This window comes from Amphibalanus amphitrite, unplaced genomic scaffold (genome assembly GCF_019059575.1).
Source record: "Amphibalanus amphitrite isolate SeventyFive unplaced genomic scaffold, NRLGWU_Aamphi_draft 002376F_arrow, whole genome shotgun sequence".
Lineage (NCBI taxonomy): Eukaryota > Metazoa > Arthropoda > Thecostraca > Balanomorpha > Balanidae > Amphibalanus > Amphibalanus amphitrite.
Window position 1 is genome coordinate 20,106 of NW_024883833.1, and position 16,999 is coordinate 37,104.

Genomic DNA, 16,999 nt, shown 5'->3' on the forward strand with positions numbered 1-16,999 from the left:
GCGTCTGGGTGTGGTGAACAGGCTGAAATGTGCGCCCGCCGTCTGAAGGAATAGTGTGCTGAGTGGAAGACTCATGGCGGATTGTGGTTACTGGAAACACTTGTGGACGACCGGCGACTGCTAAGCCAGCGTGATGCCGTCCTAACGTCTCGCTATTCATCTCTTCCGTCCCGCTAACCCCGCTCCCGTCGCCGTCTCTCCCTCCACACACCCCAAACTCGTCCGTGTCCGCCGCCAGACAGTGTATTCCCTCCGGGAGGGTAATTCACCGGGCGGCGGTGGCCCCGTGGCGCCGCCCGGACCGGTGTTAGAGCGCCAGCAGGTGCTGCAGGCCGCGCACTAGGCTCTCGATCTCGGTGGCCAGCTGGCCGTGTTTCTCCGTGTTGGCGGCGCGCACGTCCTGCGGCACCTTGGACTCGTAGTCAGACATGGCCATCTGAGCGGAGAGCTTCTCCAGTGTGGCGTCCAGCTGCGCGCGCCGCTTCTCCAGTCGCAGCCGCTCCTTCTCCGGGTCCACCAGGCCCTGGCGGGAGGGGGGGGGGGGGACGGGTCAGTCAGAGGGGTCTACCAGACTCGGGGGGAGGGATGCGGGTCAGACTGAGTGGGCAGGTCAGTCGGTGGGACTCGGGTCCAAAGAACCCTGCGGGGAACGTTACGGTCAGTGAAGTGCCAGGTTAATAGCATAGCTTAATTTTACTCGGCTATACCAACAGGCAACAGCTACCTAATCATGCCCGAGAGGGTCCACCAGTTCTAGCCCCGTCAGTTTCCAGCCACTATCAGTGCCAATTCTCTCCCACCAGCCCCGGTCCCAGCCGCCAGTCCCATCCCCCCGTCCCAGCCTCACCTTGAGCAGCAGGTGCGCCTCGCACTTGTCGGAGACGGTGGCGATGGCGCAGCCGGCCGGCGGCTCCCCGTCCACCTGCACAGAGGCCGAGTAGCTGAGCGTGGTGACGGCCGCCTCCAGCCGCCGCAGTCGCTCGGCCGTCTCTGTGTCGGCGCAGCGGAGCACCAGCTGCGCGCGCGTCTTGTTGGGCAGGTTGTACTGGGCGCGCATCGAGCGCACCGCGTGCACCACCTTCTGCGCGAACTCGACGTCCGACTCCAGCCCGGCGTCCCGGTAGGCGGCCATCTGAGCGGGGACAGAGGGGAGGGAGGTTAGACAGCTGGCGACAGACGAATGTAGGACGTGATATCGTCCGTGGTGAGGGGAGAACTCTGTCACTGACGCTTTGTGAGTACGGCGCGGTGAACGGTTAAGCGATATTGCTATTGGTCTTATCCGTCCATGGCCGTAACTGACCTATATAGGTCACTGCAGAGAAATTACTGTGGCCTGGCCACGGGAATCATGACAGCTGGTGCATTCGATGTCGATATATACAAGTAACGGGGGAATACAATAACAAGAACACAATGACCCGAGCATGCCGTGGTTCTGCACCGCGTAACACGATCTGGAGACAGCCATGAGCAGGCATTTCCCAACTGGCGCCGTGTCCAACACACGTCCTAATGATAACCAGTGCCCGGCCAGTCTACCCTGACCCTCGCAGTCGTCTGGATTTGACCTACCTTTCACTGCCCGCCATCTGCCACTCTAGAGTTACTGACCCTGTCTGACCCGTCCGGCACTGTGTGACTCTGTGACCTGTCTGACACCATCTGACACCACTTGACCACTCATACACCGTGTATTCCGTTCCAGCTCGTCCGACTCCTTTAATTGGCTTAATCCCATCTTACTCCCGTGTCCCGCTGTGTCTCAGACGTACCTCTGCCGGCTCATGTATGTTAGGTAGATTAGTCAGTCCCACCTTCGTCCCCTGCCCCGCTATGCCCCACACCTGTCCCATACTGTCCCGACCGTATCCCACCTCTGCGGGCTCCGGGTAGGCGGTGACGCAGATGCTGGGCGGACAGGCGGCCGTGCGCCGCGGCAGACGCTGGAACAGCTCCTCCGAGATGAATGGCATGAACGGCGAGATGAGTCGCAGGCCCGTCTCCAGACACGTGTAGAGCACCTGGCGGGCCGACTCCTTCCGAGCCGCGTCATCGCCCGCAAACACCGGCTTGATGGCCTCCTGTCGGCGGGGAGGGGAGGGGTCAGTGGAGCGGCCACGGTCAGAAGAGGAGGTTGGGGTAGTAGAATGAGGCTTCTGCTGGGGGAGCGGACGGGTCACAAGAGCGGACTGGAACGGTTACAGAAGTCAAACGTCTCACACTCGCATTGATCGAGCCCATCTCAGCCCACTCCGCGTCCCGCGATAAGCCCATCCCCCTGAATAGGTAAATGTCCCAAAGACCAGGCATGTATTCCATTAACCAATTACACTGACCATGTGTCCGTCCTGTACGTACCAGGTAGACGTCGCAGAGGTCGTAGAGCCAGAAGTTGTAGCAGGCCGTGGTGGCCGAGGGGAAGTCGTAGTTGACGAAGCCGGCGTCGCACGCCTCGGTGGCGGCCGAGAGGCGGGACAGGATCCACCGGTCCATCGGGTCCGCCTCCGAGCCGCCAGACTGCCAGGGGTCACGAACGGGGTGCGAGAGGTCACCAGAGGTCCTCAACGGGTGCGGGGTCACCAGAGGTCACCAACGGGGTGCGGGTCACGAGAGGGCACCGCTCATCGGGGTACGGGGGTCACCAACGCGGTACGGGTCACCGGAGTCATGGATCACGGGAGGTCCCAAGTCCCATTATGGCAATCGGATAAACTCTGTTACAGATCACCACCTGTGTCAAGTTCCTGTGCGAATGGACATTGTGCGGTAATATGGAATCAGGTGAAGCAGGAGCTACTAGAAATGAAACCACATCATGGAAGGTAAATTAGCAGATAGTGATATAGGCAATGGACATAATCGGACATGCTCGGCTCAAAGCAATGAAGCACAGCATGAAATCCAGCAGAAAACTCTGTGAATAGTTGCACGACCATCCTCACGATCGAAAGATTGGCCTCCAGCAAGATTCTAGAAAACAGACAGCGTTGATCCATAATTCCAGAACATGACGACAAAGTCGAGCACTGCCGACACCGGTCATGGTTCCACAACAATGCGATGACAGGCATCTGATAGCTTCGGAGTTCGGAACAAACTTGTTTGCATTTTTCCCACAGATTCATTTAAGTTCCGCATTCCATTCCATGACAGGAGTCGATATGACTTAATCTGAGCCCCACATGACGTAAGTGATTTCAGAGAAGGAGCAGTATAACGACAAGAAATGCTGCAAAAAGTCAATTCACGGAATCCAGTGCAGATTATAGATAACGCAGCGACGAAAATGAAAATACGTCACCTCTAGTATCTTTATCAAGAGGATGACATACCAGATACGACTTCTGCTATTTCCGGGTGGAATGGAAAATTCGAAGCGTCACTAAACTAGATTAAAAACAAAAAATAGAGCGTGGACGCGTATCTAATTCCTAGAAAAAAAATCCAATCACAAAGATCACAAACAAAAAGCAAGCATACCTCGCTGTCACAGTGAAGTAATGTGATTAAAACAAAACAAACCCACAATCGATAAGCGCACCAGTTCCATGTTCCTGGTGTAAACCTACAAGCAGAACACCCACACAAAACGTTACGTTTGGCACACAATGATTATTGAGAAGCGCTTAGACAGGGACGCACGCATGACCCGCTTCATAAATAAATGCAGAAGCGACGAAGCATGCTTAAAACGGCAGCCTAAACAAGCACACTGCCAGCTAAGCCCCAAGCTGCGATTAGGAACGATACAAAACCCAAGGTATATACGTCGAGGCATGCACGACAACACAAGCCGGTAACTGACTAGTAAATAAAGCAGATTGCGGACGAATGAACCACCGGCTGTTCGTGAGACGCTCAAACACAGGTCGCGAGTGTAGCTCCCAGGCCGTGTTAGCCCAGCCACCAGCGCGGCCCTGGACAGTCACAGGAGACCCGCTACGTGTCCCACCCTCACCTCGGCCGGCCACGTGTGCCACTCGTCGGCCAGCGCGGCCACGTGGTTCCGCCAGCGGCGCACGGCGGCCGGTGGTCGCGGCGCGTCGCGCAGACGGCGGCAGAGGCGCGCGTCGGCCGCCGTCGGCCGCCAGCCGCCCACGTAGCTGTGCTCAGTCAGGTGGGCGTCCAGCGCGGCCTCAGACCACTGCCGAACCGGGCCGCTCAGCAAACAGCCAGTGCCCTACCGGTACCCCACCCACCCTACGGCCTACCCTAACGCGCAGCCTGGGACCACTGCCGGACCGGGCCGCTCAGTACCCGGCCAGCTGTAAACCCATACCCCAAACGCAGCCCTGAACCACATACTACTGCGGGCACGGGACGCCCGCACCTGGGTCACTGGCTTACTGAGCTTACTGAGCACTTACTGAGCTCCCGACCATAAAGCGCAACAAATAAGGCAAACGATGTCGTCTTCGCGCATTCGAATCACACATCCTCACCAAGTCATATACAAAAAGGATATAGTCACCATCATCTAAAAACCATTATCCCGAAACCACCAAATCAACCACCGCCAAATCGTACATTCCAGGTACGATACCGCAAACCGTTCAAGTCTGAACTCAGTCAAACCACCCCCAAAACCAGAAGCCCAGAGGGCCGCGACCACCCACCTCTCCTCCGCCGGCAGCGGGCAGCTGCTCCGACGGACGGAAGTCGTCTCCCAGGTACAGCATGGCGAACTTGGTGGCGTTCCAGAGCTTGTTGCAGAAGAAGCGGTAGCCCTGGACACGCAACACGTCCAGGTTGATGTCCCGACCTGCCGGTAGATGGCACTGTCAGCGTCGCAGCACACACACACACGACATGACTCCGGCACGACAGTTCCACACCAGACGGGTGTGCGGGGAAACTGTGAGGTGCAGAAAGACAAGACCATGGTCAGTCATAAAATATATCGACTAGTTCACTCATACCCTACATAAAACAAACACATTAAACACGACAGACCCATGACCAAGCGCACATTCATCCAGCCGGGGTCAGTTAGCAGAGCGCCCCTCGCCGTCTGCTATCACACATACCCTGCGTGGTGTAGGCGCAGAGGGCGAACCGGAGCGGTAACCACCCCCCGCCGTCTGATATCACACATACCCTGCGTGGTGTAGGCGCAGAGGGCGAACCGGAGCGGTAACCACCCCATCCCCCCCCCCCCCCCCACTGTCTGTTATCACACGTACCCTGCGTGGTGTAGGCGCAGAGGGCAAACCGGAGCGGTAACCATCCCCACTGTCTGTTATCACACGTACCCTGCGTGGTGTAGGCGCAGAGGGCGAACCGGAGCGGTAACCACCCCATCCCCCCCCCCCCCCACTGTCTGTTATCACACGTACCCTGCGTGGTGTAGGCGCAGAGGGCAAACCGGAGCGGTAACCATCCCCGCCGTCTGTTATCACACGTACCCTGCGTGGTGTAGGCGCAGAGGGCGAACCGGAGCGCTAACCATCCCCCGCCGTCTGATATCGCACATACCCTGTGTGGTGTAGGCGCAGAGGGCGAACCGGAGCGGTAACCATCCCCCGCTGTCTGTTATCACACGTACCCTGTGTGGTGTAGGCGCAGAGGGCGAACCGGAGCGGTAACCAGCCCCCGCCGTCTGATATCACACATACCCTGTGTGGTGTAGGCGCAGAGGGCAAACCGGAGCGGTAACCATCCCCCGCCGCCTGTTATGACACGTACCCTGCGTGGTGTAGTTAGGCGCAGAGGGCGAACCGGAGCGGTAACCATCCCCACTGTCTGTTATCACACGTACCCTGCGTGGTGTAGGCGCAGAGGGCAAACCGGAGCGGTAACCACCCCCCGCCGTCTGATACCACACGTACCCTGCGTGGTGTAGGCGCAGAGGGCGAACCGGAGCAGTAACCATCCCCATCACACATACCCTGCGTGGTGTAGGCGCAGAGGGCGAGCCGGAGCGGTAACCATCCCCCGCCGCCTGTTGACACGTACCCTGCGTGGTGTAGGCGCAGAGGGCGAACCGGAGCGGTAACCCCCCCCCCCCCCCCCGCCGTCTGTTATCACACGTACCCTGCGTGGTGTAGGCGCAGAGGGCGAACCGGAGCGGTAACCACCCCCCCCCCCCGCCGTCTGTTATCACACGTACCCTGCGTGGTGTAGTTAGGCGCAGAGGGCGAACCGGAGCGGTAACCATCCCCACTGTCTGTTATCACACGTACCCTGCGTGGTGTAGGCGCAGAGGGCGAACCGGAGAGGTAACCATCCCCCCCCCCCGCCGTCTGTTATCACACGTACCCTGTGTGGTGTAGGCGCAGAGGGCGAACCGGAGCGGTAACCACCCCCCGCCGTCTGTTATCACACGTACCCTGCGTGGTGTAGGCGCAGAGGGCGAACCGGAGCGCGTCGGTGCCGCACTCGGGAATGCCCTTGGGGTAGTCCTCCTTTTGACCCTGCATGGCGCGCTTCACCTCGGCAGGGTCCAGGTTGGTGTTCTCCTGTAGCAGCTTGTGCAGACCCTGGCGGACGCACGATCAGCGAACGTCAAAATCGCTTTCACTGTACGACACCGAGTTCTTAGTGCTTCACCGTGGGAGAACGTCTCACTTAAGCTCACACCGTGCTACTTCCCTCACAAGTCGCTCAGTTTATCCCCAGAGTCTCGCCGTGTGCGATTACCTCCCTTTGTTTCACACCGCGCTGCCACAGCTGAGCTCGACTTCCCTGGTCAGTGCTCACTGCTCAGTGCTCCTGCTCAGTGCTCACTGCTCAGTGCTCACCTCGAGTGAGATGCCGCGGATGACGTCCAGCGGGTCGATGACGTTACCCAGAGACTTGGACATCTTCCGGCCGTGCGCGTCACACACCATCGCATGGAAGTACACCTCCCTGGGGGAAAGGGTAGCCAATTAGTGGCGTAGAATTCCCATGAAAGGGTAGCAAAACTGACGCTATGTTGAAAACATATCTAGTAAGCTCAGGGGAATTATTTGCAGTCTTTTTAAAAAAAATTATGCCTGGCTTTCAGCATATCGATGAAACTTCTGACACAATTCGGTATATCTATTCACTCACTTGAAGGGCAGTTTTCCGAGCAGCTTCCTGCCGAAGAAGACCATCCTGGCGACCCAGAAGAAGATGATGTCGTGTCCCGTCTCCAGCAGCGAGGTCGGGTAGAACCGCTTCAGGTCCTCCGTCTGGCGGAGTCGGACAAAGTTGAGCTTAGTGTGGCCGGAGAGAAAAACTTGGAGACAATGCAAAAAGTTGGTTTACTGATTGAGTTTCGAGATAGTTGGACAAATAGGACCGCATACACATGATGATTTGGTACTCCTTGAATCATTTTGACCGGGGCGTGCCGACGGCGGGCAGCTGTTAACCTGAGCCCCGGGATGAGTTTAAATAACCCGTTCGACTCCCCTGGTAATTTCGACTACCCCAGCTGAGTTGGACTCACCTGGTCGGGCCAGCCGAACACGGAGAACGGGAACAGCGCCGAGCTGTACCAGGTGTCGAGCACGTCCGGGTCCTGGCGCAGCGCCACCTTCTCGGCCGGGACGTTAAACCGGGCGGCCGCCTTCTGCCGGGCCTCCTCCTCGGTCCGGCCGCTCACCCAGTAGTGGCCGTCCGTCTCCTGGGATAGAGAGGGACAGGCGAGTTATCAGCAGCCATATAGTTACAGTGCGGCCGCTCACCCAGTAGTGGCCGTCCGTCTCCTGAGGGGGAGAGATAGGTATCAGTCAGCACCCTGTGCGGTCCGGCCGCTCACCCAGTAGTGGCCGTCCGTCTCCTGGGAGAGAGATAGGTCTGTTAACAGCTGTACAGTGTACAGTCCGACCGCTCACCCAGTAGTGGCCGTCTGTCTCCTGGGAGAGAGATAGGTCTATTAACAGCTGTACAGTGTACAGTCCGGCCGCTCACCCAGTGGTTACCGTCCGTCTCCTGGGAGAGAGAGGCACAATACACAGTCAGCAGCCATTATATAGTTACAGTCCGACCGCTCACCCAGTAGTTGCCGTCCGTCTCCTGGGAAAGAGATAGGTCTGTTAACAGCTGTACAGTGTACAGTCCGACCGCTCACCCAGTAGTTGCCGTCCGTCTCCTGGGAGAGAGAGGGACAGTAAACACTAACCAGTCAGCAGCCCGCACAGTGTACACTGTACAGGTACAGTCCGGCCCGGCCGCTCACCCAGTAGTGGCCGTCCGTCTCCTGGGAGAGAGAGGGACAGTAAACACTAACCAGTCAGCACCCTGCACAGTGTACAGTTACAGTCCAACCGCTCACCCAGTAGTGGCCGTCCGTCTCCTGAGGGGGAGAGAGACAGTAAACACTAACCAGTCAGCACCCTGCACCCTACAGTTACAGTCCGACCGCTCACCCAGTAGTGGCCGTCCGTCTCCTGGGAGAGAGAGGGACAGTAAACACTAACCAGTCAGCACCCTGCACAGTGTACAGTTACAGTCCGACCGCTCACCCAGTAGTGGCCGTCCGTCTCCTGAGGGGGAGAGAGACAGTAAACACTAACCAGTCAGCACCCTGCACCCTACAGTTACAGTCCGACCGCTCACCCAGTAGTGGCCGTCCGTCTCCTGGGAGAGAGAGGGACAGTAAACACTAACCAGTCAGCAGCCCGCACAGTGTACACTGTACAGGTATAGTCCGGCCGCTCACCCAGTAGTTGCCGTCCGTCTCCTGGGAGAGAGAGGGACAGGCGAGTTATCAGCAGCCATATAGTCACAGTCCAGCCGCTCACCCAGTACTGGCCGTCCGTCTCCTGAGAGGTATGGAGAGTAATCAGTCTAGAGCTATCAGTCCCACAGCTCACACATCATTGGCCGTCCGTCTCCTGGGAGAGAGAAACAGTCAGTGTTTTCAGTCCATCAGCTCACCCAGTCTGTCTCCTGAGGAATAGCGAAGGAAACAGTCAGAGAAATCATCTGGATAGTCCGGCCGGGCTCACCCAGTACTTACCATCCGTCTCCTGAGAGGGAGAACGACAGCTTCCAGTCGGCTTAATAGTCCGGCCGCCCAATACTTAGCCGGCAATCCAATAGCAGCTACTGACGATGAAGGCTACGAGTCTGACCACACGTCTCCTTCCTACCCACCTCGCCGCGCGGCACGCTGTCGTCGCTGACGGTGACGTAGTAGGCCGGGATGCGGTGGCCCCACCACAGCTGGCGCGAGATGCACCAGTCGCGGATGTCCGTCATCCACCGGAACCAGGTCTTCTCGTGCGCCTCCGGGATGATGCGCAGCTCGCCTGACTTGACCACGGCCATCGCGTCGGCAGCCATCTCGTCGCAGCGCACGTACCTGAGGGCGGAGGGAGGGAGGTCAACAGACAGGCAGGGCGAGTCAGCGGACGGACAGGGCGACAGTGGGCTGACGGAGGGAAAGTCGGTGGACGGACAGCGTGAGTCAATAAAGGGCGACAGTCAGGGTCAGTGAAGGGACAAGGCGAGTCAGTGGACGGACAGGGCGGGTCAGCGGAGGGTCAGGGTTAGCAAACGTACCTGAGGACGGACATGGCGGCAGTGGGGAGACGGGGGGGGGTCTGCAACGGTTCCTAATACTTTCGGTTTCGACCAAAATACAATGAATCTTAATAAGTTTTGAGCTGAGCCAGCGGGCCATCTCCCTATCATCAAACATTAGCAGTACAAATCGATTCAACTCGCTGAAATCCCACGATCGCCCGGATGCCTTCGGTGGCAGAGGGGTACTGACCACTGCGGCTTGATGAGCGGCTCGATGATGTCCTTGGAGCGCGTGCAGATGGGCACCACCATCGGGTTGTCTTTGGTCTCCTTGTACAGGCCCTTCTCCTTTAGGGCGGCCAGCACGGCGCGGCGCGCCTCGAAACGCGGCATACCCTGCGCGGAAACAAGTACGTCAATTCGTAAATTCATCTAAGGGCGTTTGCTAAGAAGCATCGCCTAAATAACGAAAACACCAATTCCAGGGTACGTTATGATCTAAGTGCTGCATTTAGTTTACCTGCATTTACATTTACATTTACCATTATAAAGAAATGTCGATATACGACAAGAATAAACCAGTGAAGGCAATGGGCATGGCATTGTCAGTGGGAACTACCTAAGTGAGAAGACAGCGACGGGATCGATTCAAGTGACTGAATCGATCTTAGGTGGGCGATTCAGGCGAACCCATTGTGGCCTATGTCCCAGAGACGTCTCAGCGTGGCGGGGCACGGCGCGCCAGCTGAGCCGCCGAGTCGCCCGCACCACTGCGTGCCACGCCAGCTGTGCGGCCGAGCCGCCCGCACCACTGCGTGCCGACCGTGACGGGCCGACCGCATAATTAGGGCCGTCACTGTACGGCCCGCTACCCCGCTCTCACGGTACCGTTTTTCACCGTGAGCGGGCCCGCGGCAGCCATCTTGTCCGAAACAAAAACCCGACAGAAAAACACCCTACCTGCCCGCAGCTCAGGTTGGCAATCTCCCAGGTGCGTCTCATTATCTGTTCCTCCTCTCTCAAACTCAGCCTTTCACTAGCGCAGCCTCCCTCCCCTCCCCGCGCAGTACTAACCGAGAACTGTCCACAGTCGTCGGTGATGCGCCCCTCGTCGGTCATCATGGTGAGGAAGGGCAGGTTGTGCCGCTTGCCGACCTCGTAGTCGTTGGGGTCGTGCGCCGGCGTGATCTTTACGGCGCCCGTGCCGAACTCCATCTCGACGAACGAGTCGCAGACGATGGGCAGGCGCCGCTCGACGAACGGGTGCGTCACAAACTTCCCGTGCAGGTGCGCGTACCTGGCGAGAGAACGGGTGATGGTGCATACCGAGAGCGAAAGGTAGCGAGCTGGAGCAACAGCTTGGATCTACGTCCTTTCGAACATAACGTAAAATCATTACTTCTTTATAAGCAACCACATCAGGCACGACACCAACACAGCAAACCTTCTTGAAGCCGCGGCGTACAAGTCACGGACGTAATGCAGGACGGATCTACCAATTCACAGCTCCACCGATGCACCCATCCGGCACCGGCGCCAGCCCCCTCCGCCCTTCTGTCCGCGGTGTCTCACCTCTTATCGTCCGGGTGTACGGCTACGGCCGTGTCGCCGAGCATGGTCTCCACGCGAGTGGTGGCCACCACCAGCTCCTCGTCAGTGCCCTCTACGCGGTAGGCGAACGACACCAGCACGCCAAACTCGACCTTCTCCTTGTAGCCGGGCACAGAGAGCAGGGTCCGGCCCGGCAGCTCCCGCTTCTCCACCTGAGGAGGGGGGGGGGGGGGCGGTCAGCGGCCGGCAGCTGCCGAGGGGCGGCAGTGTGACGGCCAGGGGAGGGAGTGGAACATGAAAGTCGACCAAACCGACACCGATGCAGTGCGAGGAGAGTGGTAATTAGCTGCCATTCAGCACAAATAATGTGTCTCTAAGTGGGCATGGTGGAATGTCCTCACGACAGAACCTGTCAAACTTAACGTCATTTTTACCCAGACTATCCCCACCACACCGATCCCCGCCCGCGGCAGGCGGGCCGACCGACCTCGATGTCGGAGATGGCCGATTTCAGCGAGCAGCTCCAGTTGACGAGCCGCAGACTGCGGTAGATGACGCCCTCATCGTGCAGCAGCACGAACGACTCTGTGACGGCGCGCGCCAGCATCGGGTCCATGGTGAAGCTGACGCGCGACCAGTCCAGCGACGAGCCCAGCCGGCGCAGCTGCTCGTAAATCAGGTGGCCCTTCCTGGCGAGGAAGGGGGAGACGGTGTGAGCGGCGTGGGGGGGGGGGGGGGTGACTGGTCGGGAATAGCGCTCATTAGGTGTATGTTACAGAAATCGTGCTGTACTCTTGAGTGGAAAAGGCCAATGAGAGCTTCTCTAAAGATAACCTTTGTCATAGGAAGACGATAACAGGGAGACGAATACAGCCTGATAATAAAATAAGTCGTGGTTTCAAGAGAAAGCAGCGCATATAATCGAACAGTACATGGACGTTACAATAAAAAGCAGAAGCGTCATTGACATTATGAATCCCCAAGGAGCCCATCCAGCTGCCCCGAGTTCACTCACTCGTTCTTCCACTCCCAGACCTTCTCGACAAACTTGTCGCGGCCCAGGTCATGTCGGGTGAGTTTCTGCTCGCGCATCAGTCGCTTCTCGACCACCACCTGAGTGGCGATACCGGCGTGGTCGCAGCCAGGCACCCACAGCGCGCTGCGTCCCTTCATACGGTGCCTGGTGACGGACAAGGCGTTTTAGTGAAACAAACGCGACAGTGATAATCGGGGTGTCGGTCGGTACAATGGTAAGGGGAGAGGATAGACCAGTGAATGGAGTTAGCATACACCCTACTCCATTCACTTTTATATTTGTTGAAGTTTTCGGGTGAATTAACAAAAAACCAGCCGCGAGCGAATCTGTGAATAATTCATAAAAATCCATACCAGTTGACGATAAAATTTATATTGTGCAAAGCAAAGACGAAGAAGTAAATTGGCGGAACTACCGTCCGAGACCGTACTGCAGTAATTGTGCTATACCGATATAACAGCGATGCGTATGACTGTCTCTCACCAGCGTGTGATGGCGTCTTCCACAGAGTTGGTGAGCGCGTGCCCCAGGTGCAGGTTGGCAGTCACGTTCGGCGGCGGAATGACCATCACAAACTGACCCTTCGGGTTCACCTCGCCCGGCTTACGCTGAAAATGTCAGCAACGATCCGTCAAAATCCGAGACCAAACAGTATGCAGAGGATGACAAAACATCCATCCAGGTTATGGACATTTGCAAGGTTTCTAATGACAAACTTACAGCCTGCCTGTCGTTCATTCAATATTAGCAAAGATATCAAATAGCAAGGATAGTTCCCAAATTGAATGACTGGGTGACTATCAGCCCAGTCATGCCACGCAAAATAAGCGGCTTACTGCGATTCTGCCGGACGGACTCGGGAAACCGCCGGCGTTGGCCACTTACGCCATAGTCGGGTGAGAAGAATCCCTGCTTCTCCCACCAGTCGTACCAGGCGGCCTCCACGTACTGGGGGCTGTAGGCGTCCGGCAGTGCGCACGTCGTGTCCTTGCGCTCGCCGGCCGGCGTCTCGACGTCGTACGTCGTCACGCCGGCCGGACGCTCCGGGCGCTTGCTCTGAGGAGGGGCAGGGGTGGGTGACTGAACACAAAGGTGCGCGACACTTGTGGGTGATGGCAGGTGAGGGTACAAGTCGTTCAGCAGGCGGATTTGTGACACCTGCTGACAGCAGAAAAGGCCTCATGTTACCTGTATGGAACAACCAGCATCAGCTCTGCTGTACAAAGGCAACAACTACTATTTCAGGTCATAGGCCATTACCCCAGGCCCCTCTGACCTCACATAGTAGTTTTTGCCTTTGCACAGCAGAGCTGAGGTCTAGAAGCTATTAAATGGGCTACCTGACTGACCCAAGTTTGATGACAACATTAGCCACCTCACTCATGATATTGTACAGTGCACACCCTATTGTCATATGATCAGTCATATCCTATGATATCCTTTTCCACTGAGCCTCGGATGCAGCAGTATTTACCAGCCAGTATCCAAAACATGCAGGGGACTAAAGCAAACATGGCTAGTAATGCTGAAAACTTAGTGATACCTACCCCTAAGCAATGACAGCTTTATTCCAAAAGTGGCCAGCAGATATAAACACTAAGCTGAACTACAGCAATTGGCTACAAAAGGAATAGGGTCAGCATCTACACACTGAGTATGGCCATTATTCTGTATCTATTTCAGTACCCTGTCCCTCACCTCAGGTTTGTCCTTCTTGTCCTTGGGCTTAGAAGCCTTTTCTGCAAGTTTATCCTGTTTCTGCTTGAGTTTGTCAAGCTTAGCCTGTTTCTTGGCTTCCTTCTCCAGCTGTTTGGCCGTTTTGGGAGGAGCATCCCCCTCGGGACCAGCCGGACCTGCAGCTGCTGAATCTTTGGTGTCTGACATGGTCTGATGGAAAAATAACAGGAAATGTGTAAGCAAGGAGAGATTCCTATTGCACCATTTTATTCTACTATATGGTAGTACTTAGCTGGTAAACCATCATTTATCTTATTACAAACACGGCTGAAAGCGACGAAAGAATGGGAACAGCTGGTGAAATTGAGAACAGCTTTACCAACTAAAACTGACAGTCACAACTCACAGAGGCCCCAAAACAATCCTATTGGACAAATGCTTAGATCAAGATCCCTGCTATGGCAACGAAACAGCAAATTACTTCCCGAGTGTCCCAATTTTCATCATCTCATGCTCACCGTGGGGCGAAAAGAGTAATAACTAGAAGCTTTTCAGTAATTCACCGCAACGCTGAAAAACCTATTCACCACAGAACATCGACGCTCTAAATAGCGTGTGGAGCAGAAAGTAAACCAATGAGCATCGAGAACTGTAAGAATCGTCGATTGTTTCGTCATCTAAGAACACCTGAACAGCCCTTTAATTGAAACTGTTGCGCCATACCCGTAGTGCTTATGTCGTGTTGTGTTTGTGGGCACCGGTCAGTTTCGACTTTCGAGGTTATTCTGTTTTTCAATGAAATTTAACGGAATTGATCATTAAAATTTATTATTTTATTTTTCAATTATCATTTATTGGATGATTATAATGAACAATACCGGAATATGTCAATGAGATCCCAGGACTGCATCAGCATGTGTAGGGATGCATCCTGATTCCGTCTCAGTCTTATGTAACGGAAGTTAGCAGGGATTCAGCAGGGGTTCAGCAGGGATTCAGCAGGGATCGACGGCCCCTACGATTTCGCTGAATTTTGGTGGAGAGGTGCAGAATGGTGTCCTCTATCGAAAATCCTAGTGCCAAAATGCGGGGAATCCAACAGGGGGGCCACAAATCCCAAAAAACAGTATGCCCTCAGGGCACAATCGACGAACTTTGGAAACCCTACTTCTAGCCGTCAAAACAGCTAAAAATGCACGTCATTCGAAAGAGGACAAAATTTTACGTGCAACGGTACCAAATTTAGGGGGCTAGCGCCCCCCTGAACCGAACAAAACAGCTTCAAATATATGGGCCCGGGAGTATGCCCTCGGGGCATAAATAAACGTTTTCAACAATTTCAGGCCTATAACATCGACAAAATCCAGCAATATGCACATCATTGGAAAGAGCGTAATTTCCCAAACAAAAAACCCAAGTAACATTTTTCGATGGGGCCCACCTGGGGCCCACGGGACCCAATTGAAATTTGGGGCCCAATGGGGCGGCCCCTACGATTTTCTTCAAAATTTGCACAGACACTCTCCTGGGCCCCCTCTTCAATCTGGCTGAAGAAACCTACCGGGGAATCCAAAGGAAGGGGCCCAAAGAGGGCCCCAAAGAGGCCCTTTCTAAGTATTGCCCCTAATTTCGCGACCAACCCCGGCAATATGCACATCATTGGAAAGAGCGTAATTTCCCAAACAAAAAACCCAAGTAACATTTTTTGATGGGGCCCACCTGGGGCCCACGGGACCCAATTAAAATTTGGGGCCCAATGGGGCGGCCCCTACGATTTTCTTCAAAATTTGCACAGACACTCTCCTGGGCCCCCTCTTCAATCTGGCTGAAGAAACCTACCGGGGAATCCAAAGGAAGGGGCCCAAAGAGGGCCCCAAAGAGGCCCTTTCTAAGTATTGCCCCTAATTTCGCGACCGACCCCGGCAATATGCACATCATTGGAAAGAGCGTAATTTCCCAAACAAAAAACCCAAGTAACATTTTTCGATGGGGCCCACCTGGGGCCCACGGGACCCAATTGAAATTTGGGGCCCAATAGGGCGGCCCCTACGATTTTCTTCAAAATTTGCACAGACACTCTTCTGGGCCCCCTCTTCAATCTGGCTGAAGAAACCTACCGGGGAATCCAAAGGAAGGGGCCCAAAGAGGGCCCCAAAGAGGCCCTTTCTAAGTATTGCCCCTAATTTCGCGACCAACCCCGGCAATATGCACATTATTGGAAAGAGCGTTATTTCCCAAACAAAAAACCCAAGTAACATTTTTCGATGGGGCCTACCTGGGGCCCACGGGACCCAATTGAAATTTGGGGCCCAATGGGGTGGCCCCTACGATTTTCTTCAAAATTTGCACAGACACTCTCCTGGGCCCCCTCTTCAATCTGGCTGAAGAAACCTACCGGGGAATCCAAAGGAAGGGGCCCAAAGAGGGCCCCAAAGAGGCCCTTTCTAAGTATTGCCCCTAATTTCGCGACCAACCCCGGCAATATGCACATCATTGGAAAGAGCGTAATTTCCCAAACAAAAAACCCAAGTAACATTTTTTGATGGGGCCCACCTGGGGCCCACGGGACCCAATTGAAATTTGGGGCCCAATGGGGCGGCCCCTACGATTTTCTTCAAAATTTGCACAGACACTCTCCTGGGCCCCCTCTTCAATCTGGCTGAAGAAACATACCGGGGAATCCAAAGGAAGGGGCCCAAAGAGGGCCCCAAAGAGGCCCTTTCTAAGTATTGCCCCTAATTTCGCAACCGACCCCGGCAATATGCACATCATTGGAAAGAGCGTAATTTCCCAAACAAAAAACCCAAGTAACATTTTTCGATGGGGCCCACCTGGGGCCCACGGGACCCAATTGAAATTTGGGGCCCAATGGGGCGGCCCCTACGATTTTCTTCAAAATTTGCACAGACACTCTCCTGGGCCCCCTCTTCAATCTGGCTGAAGAAACCTACCGGGGAATCCAAAGGAAGGGGCCCAAAGAGGGCCCCAAAGAGGCCCTTTCTAAGTATTGCCCCTATTTTCGCGACCAACCCCGGCAATATGCACATCATTGGAAAGAGCGTAATTTCCCAAACAAAAAACCCAAGTAACATTTTTCGATGGGGCCCACCTGGGGCCCACGGGACCCAATTGAAATTTGGGGCCCAATGGGGCGGCCCCTACGATTTTCTTCAAAATTTGCACAGACACTCTCCTGGGCCCCCTCTTCAATCTGGCTGAAGAAACCTACCGGGGAATCCAAAGGAAGGGGCCCAAAGAGGGCCCCAAAGAGGCCCTTTCTAAGTATTGCCC

The 16,999-nt window shown here is 55.6% G+C and overlaps 1 protein-coding gene across 3 annotated transcripts; it reads right to left on the reverse strand.

Moving 5' to 3' along the window:
- Nucleotides 1–227: 227 nt before the first annotated feature.
- On the reverse strand, nt 228–14,347 carry LOC122376890 (valine--tRNA ligase-like). 3 transcript variants are annotated; one of them, XM_043356876.1, is made up of 20 exons: nt 14,227–14,343; nt 13,730–13,918; nt 12,917–13,087; nt 12,515–12,639; nt 12,011–12,175; nt 11,483–11,684; nt 11,017–11,207; nt 10,519–10,741; nt 9,695–9,840; nt 9,073–9,280; nt 7,421–7,597; nt 7,039–7,160; nt 6,744–6,852; nt 6,332–6,482; nt 4,620–4,765; nt 3,962–4,147; nt 2,362–2,520; nt 1,878–2,084; nt 848–1,132; nt 228–523 (listed from the first exon to the last, which is right to left on the reverse strand). In XM_043356876.1, the coding sequence occupies exons 2-20, from the start codon at nt 13,913–13,915 to the stop codon at nt 308–310; spliced, it is 3,375 nt and encodes a 1,124-aa protein (XP_043212811.1). In that variant the 5' UTR covers nt 13,916–13,918; nt 14,227–14,343; the 3' UTR covers nt 228–307. The 3 variants fall into 3 exon arrangements, with proteins under 3 accessions (XP_043212811.1, XP_043212813.1, XP_043212814.1); XM_043356878.1 differs by lacking the exon at nt 14,227–14,343 and adding an exon at nt 14,102–14,122; XM_043356879.1 differs by lacking the exon at nt 3,962–4,147 and having other exon boundaries at nt 14,227–14,347.
- Between the last annotated feature and the right edge of the window lie 2,652 nt (nt 14,348–16,999).

Bases quoted from the DNA above. Each gene is read 5' to 3' on its own strand.
- LOC122376890 (XM_043356876.1), bottom strand. From the start codon at position 13,915: ATGTCAGACACCAAAGATTCAGCAGCTGCAGGTCCGGCTGGTCCCGAG. The intron at 7,161-7,420 runs GTGAGTCCAACT...CGACTCCGCCAG, and splicing joins TGTTCGGCTGGCCCGACCAG to ACGGAGGACCTGAAGCGGTT. The intron at 2,085-2,361 runs GTACGTACAGGA...CCCCGCCGACAG, and splicing joins ACCTCTGCGACGTCTACCTG to GAGGCCATCAAGCCGGTGTT.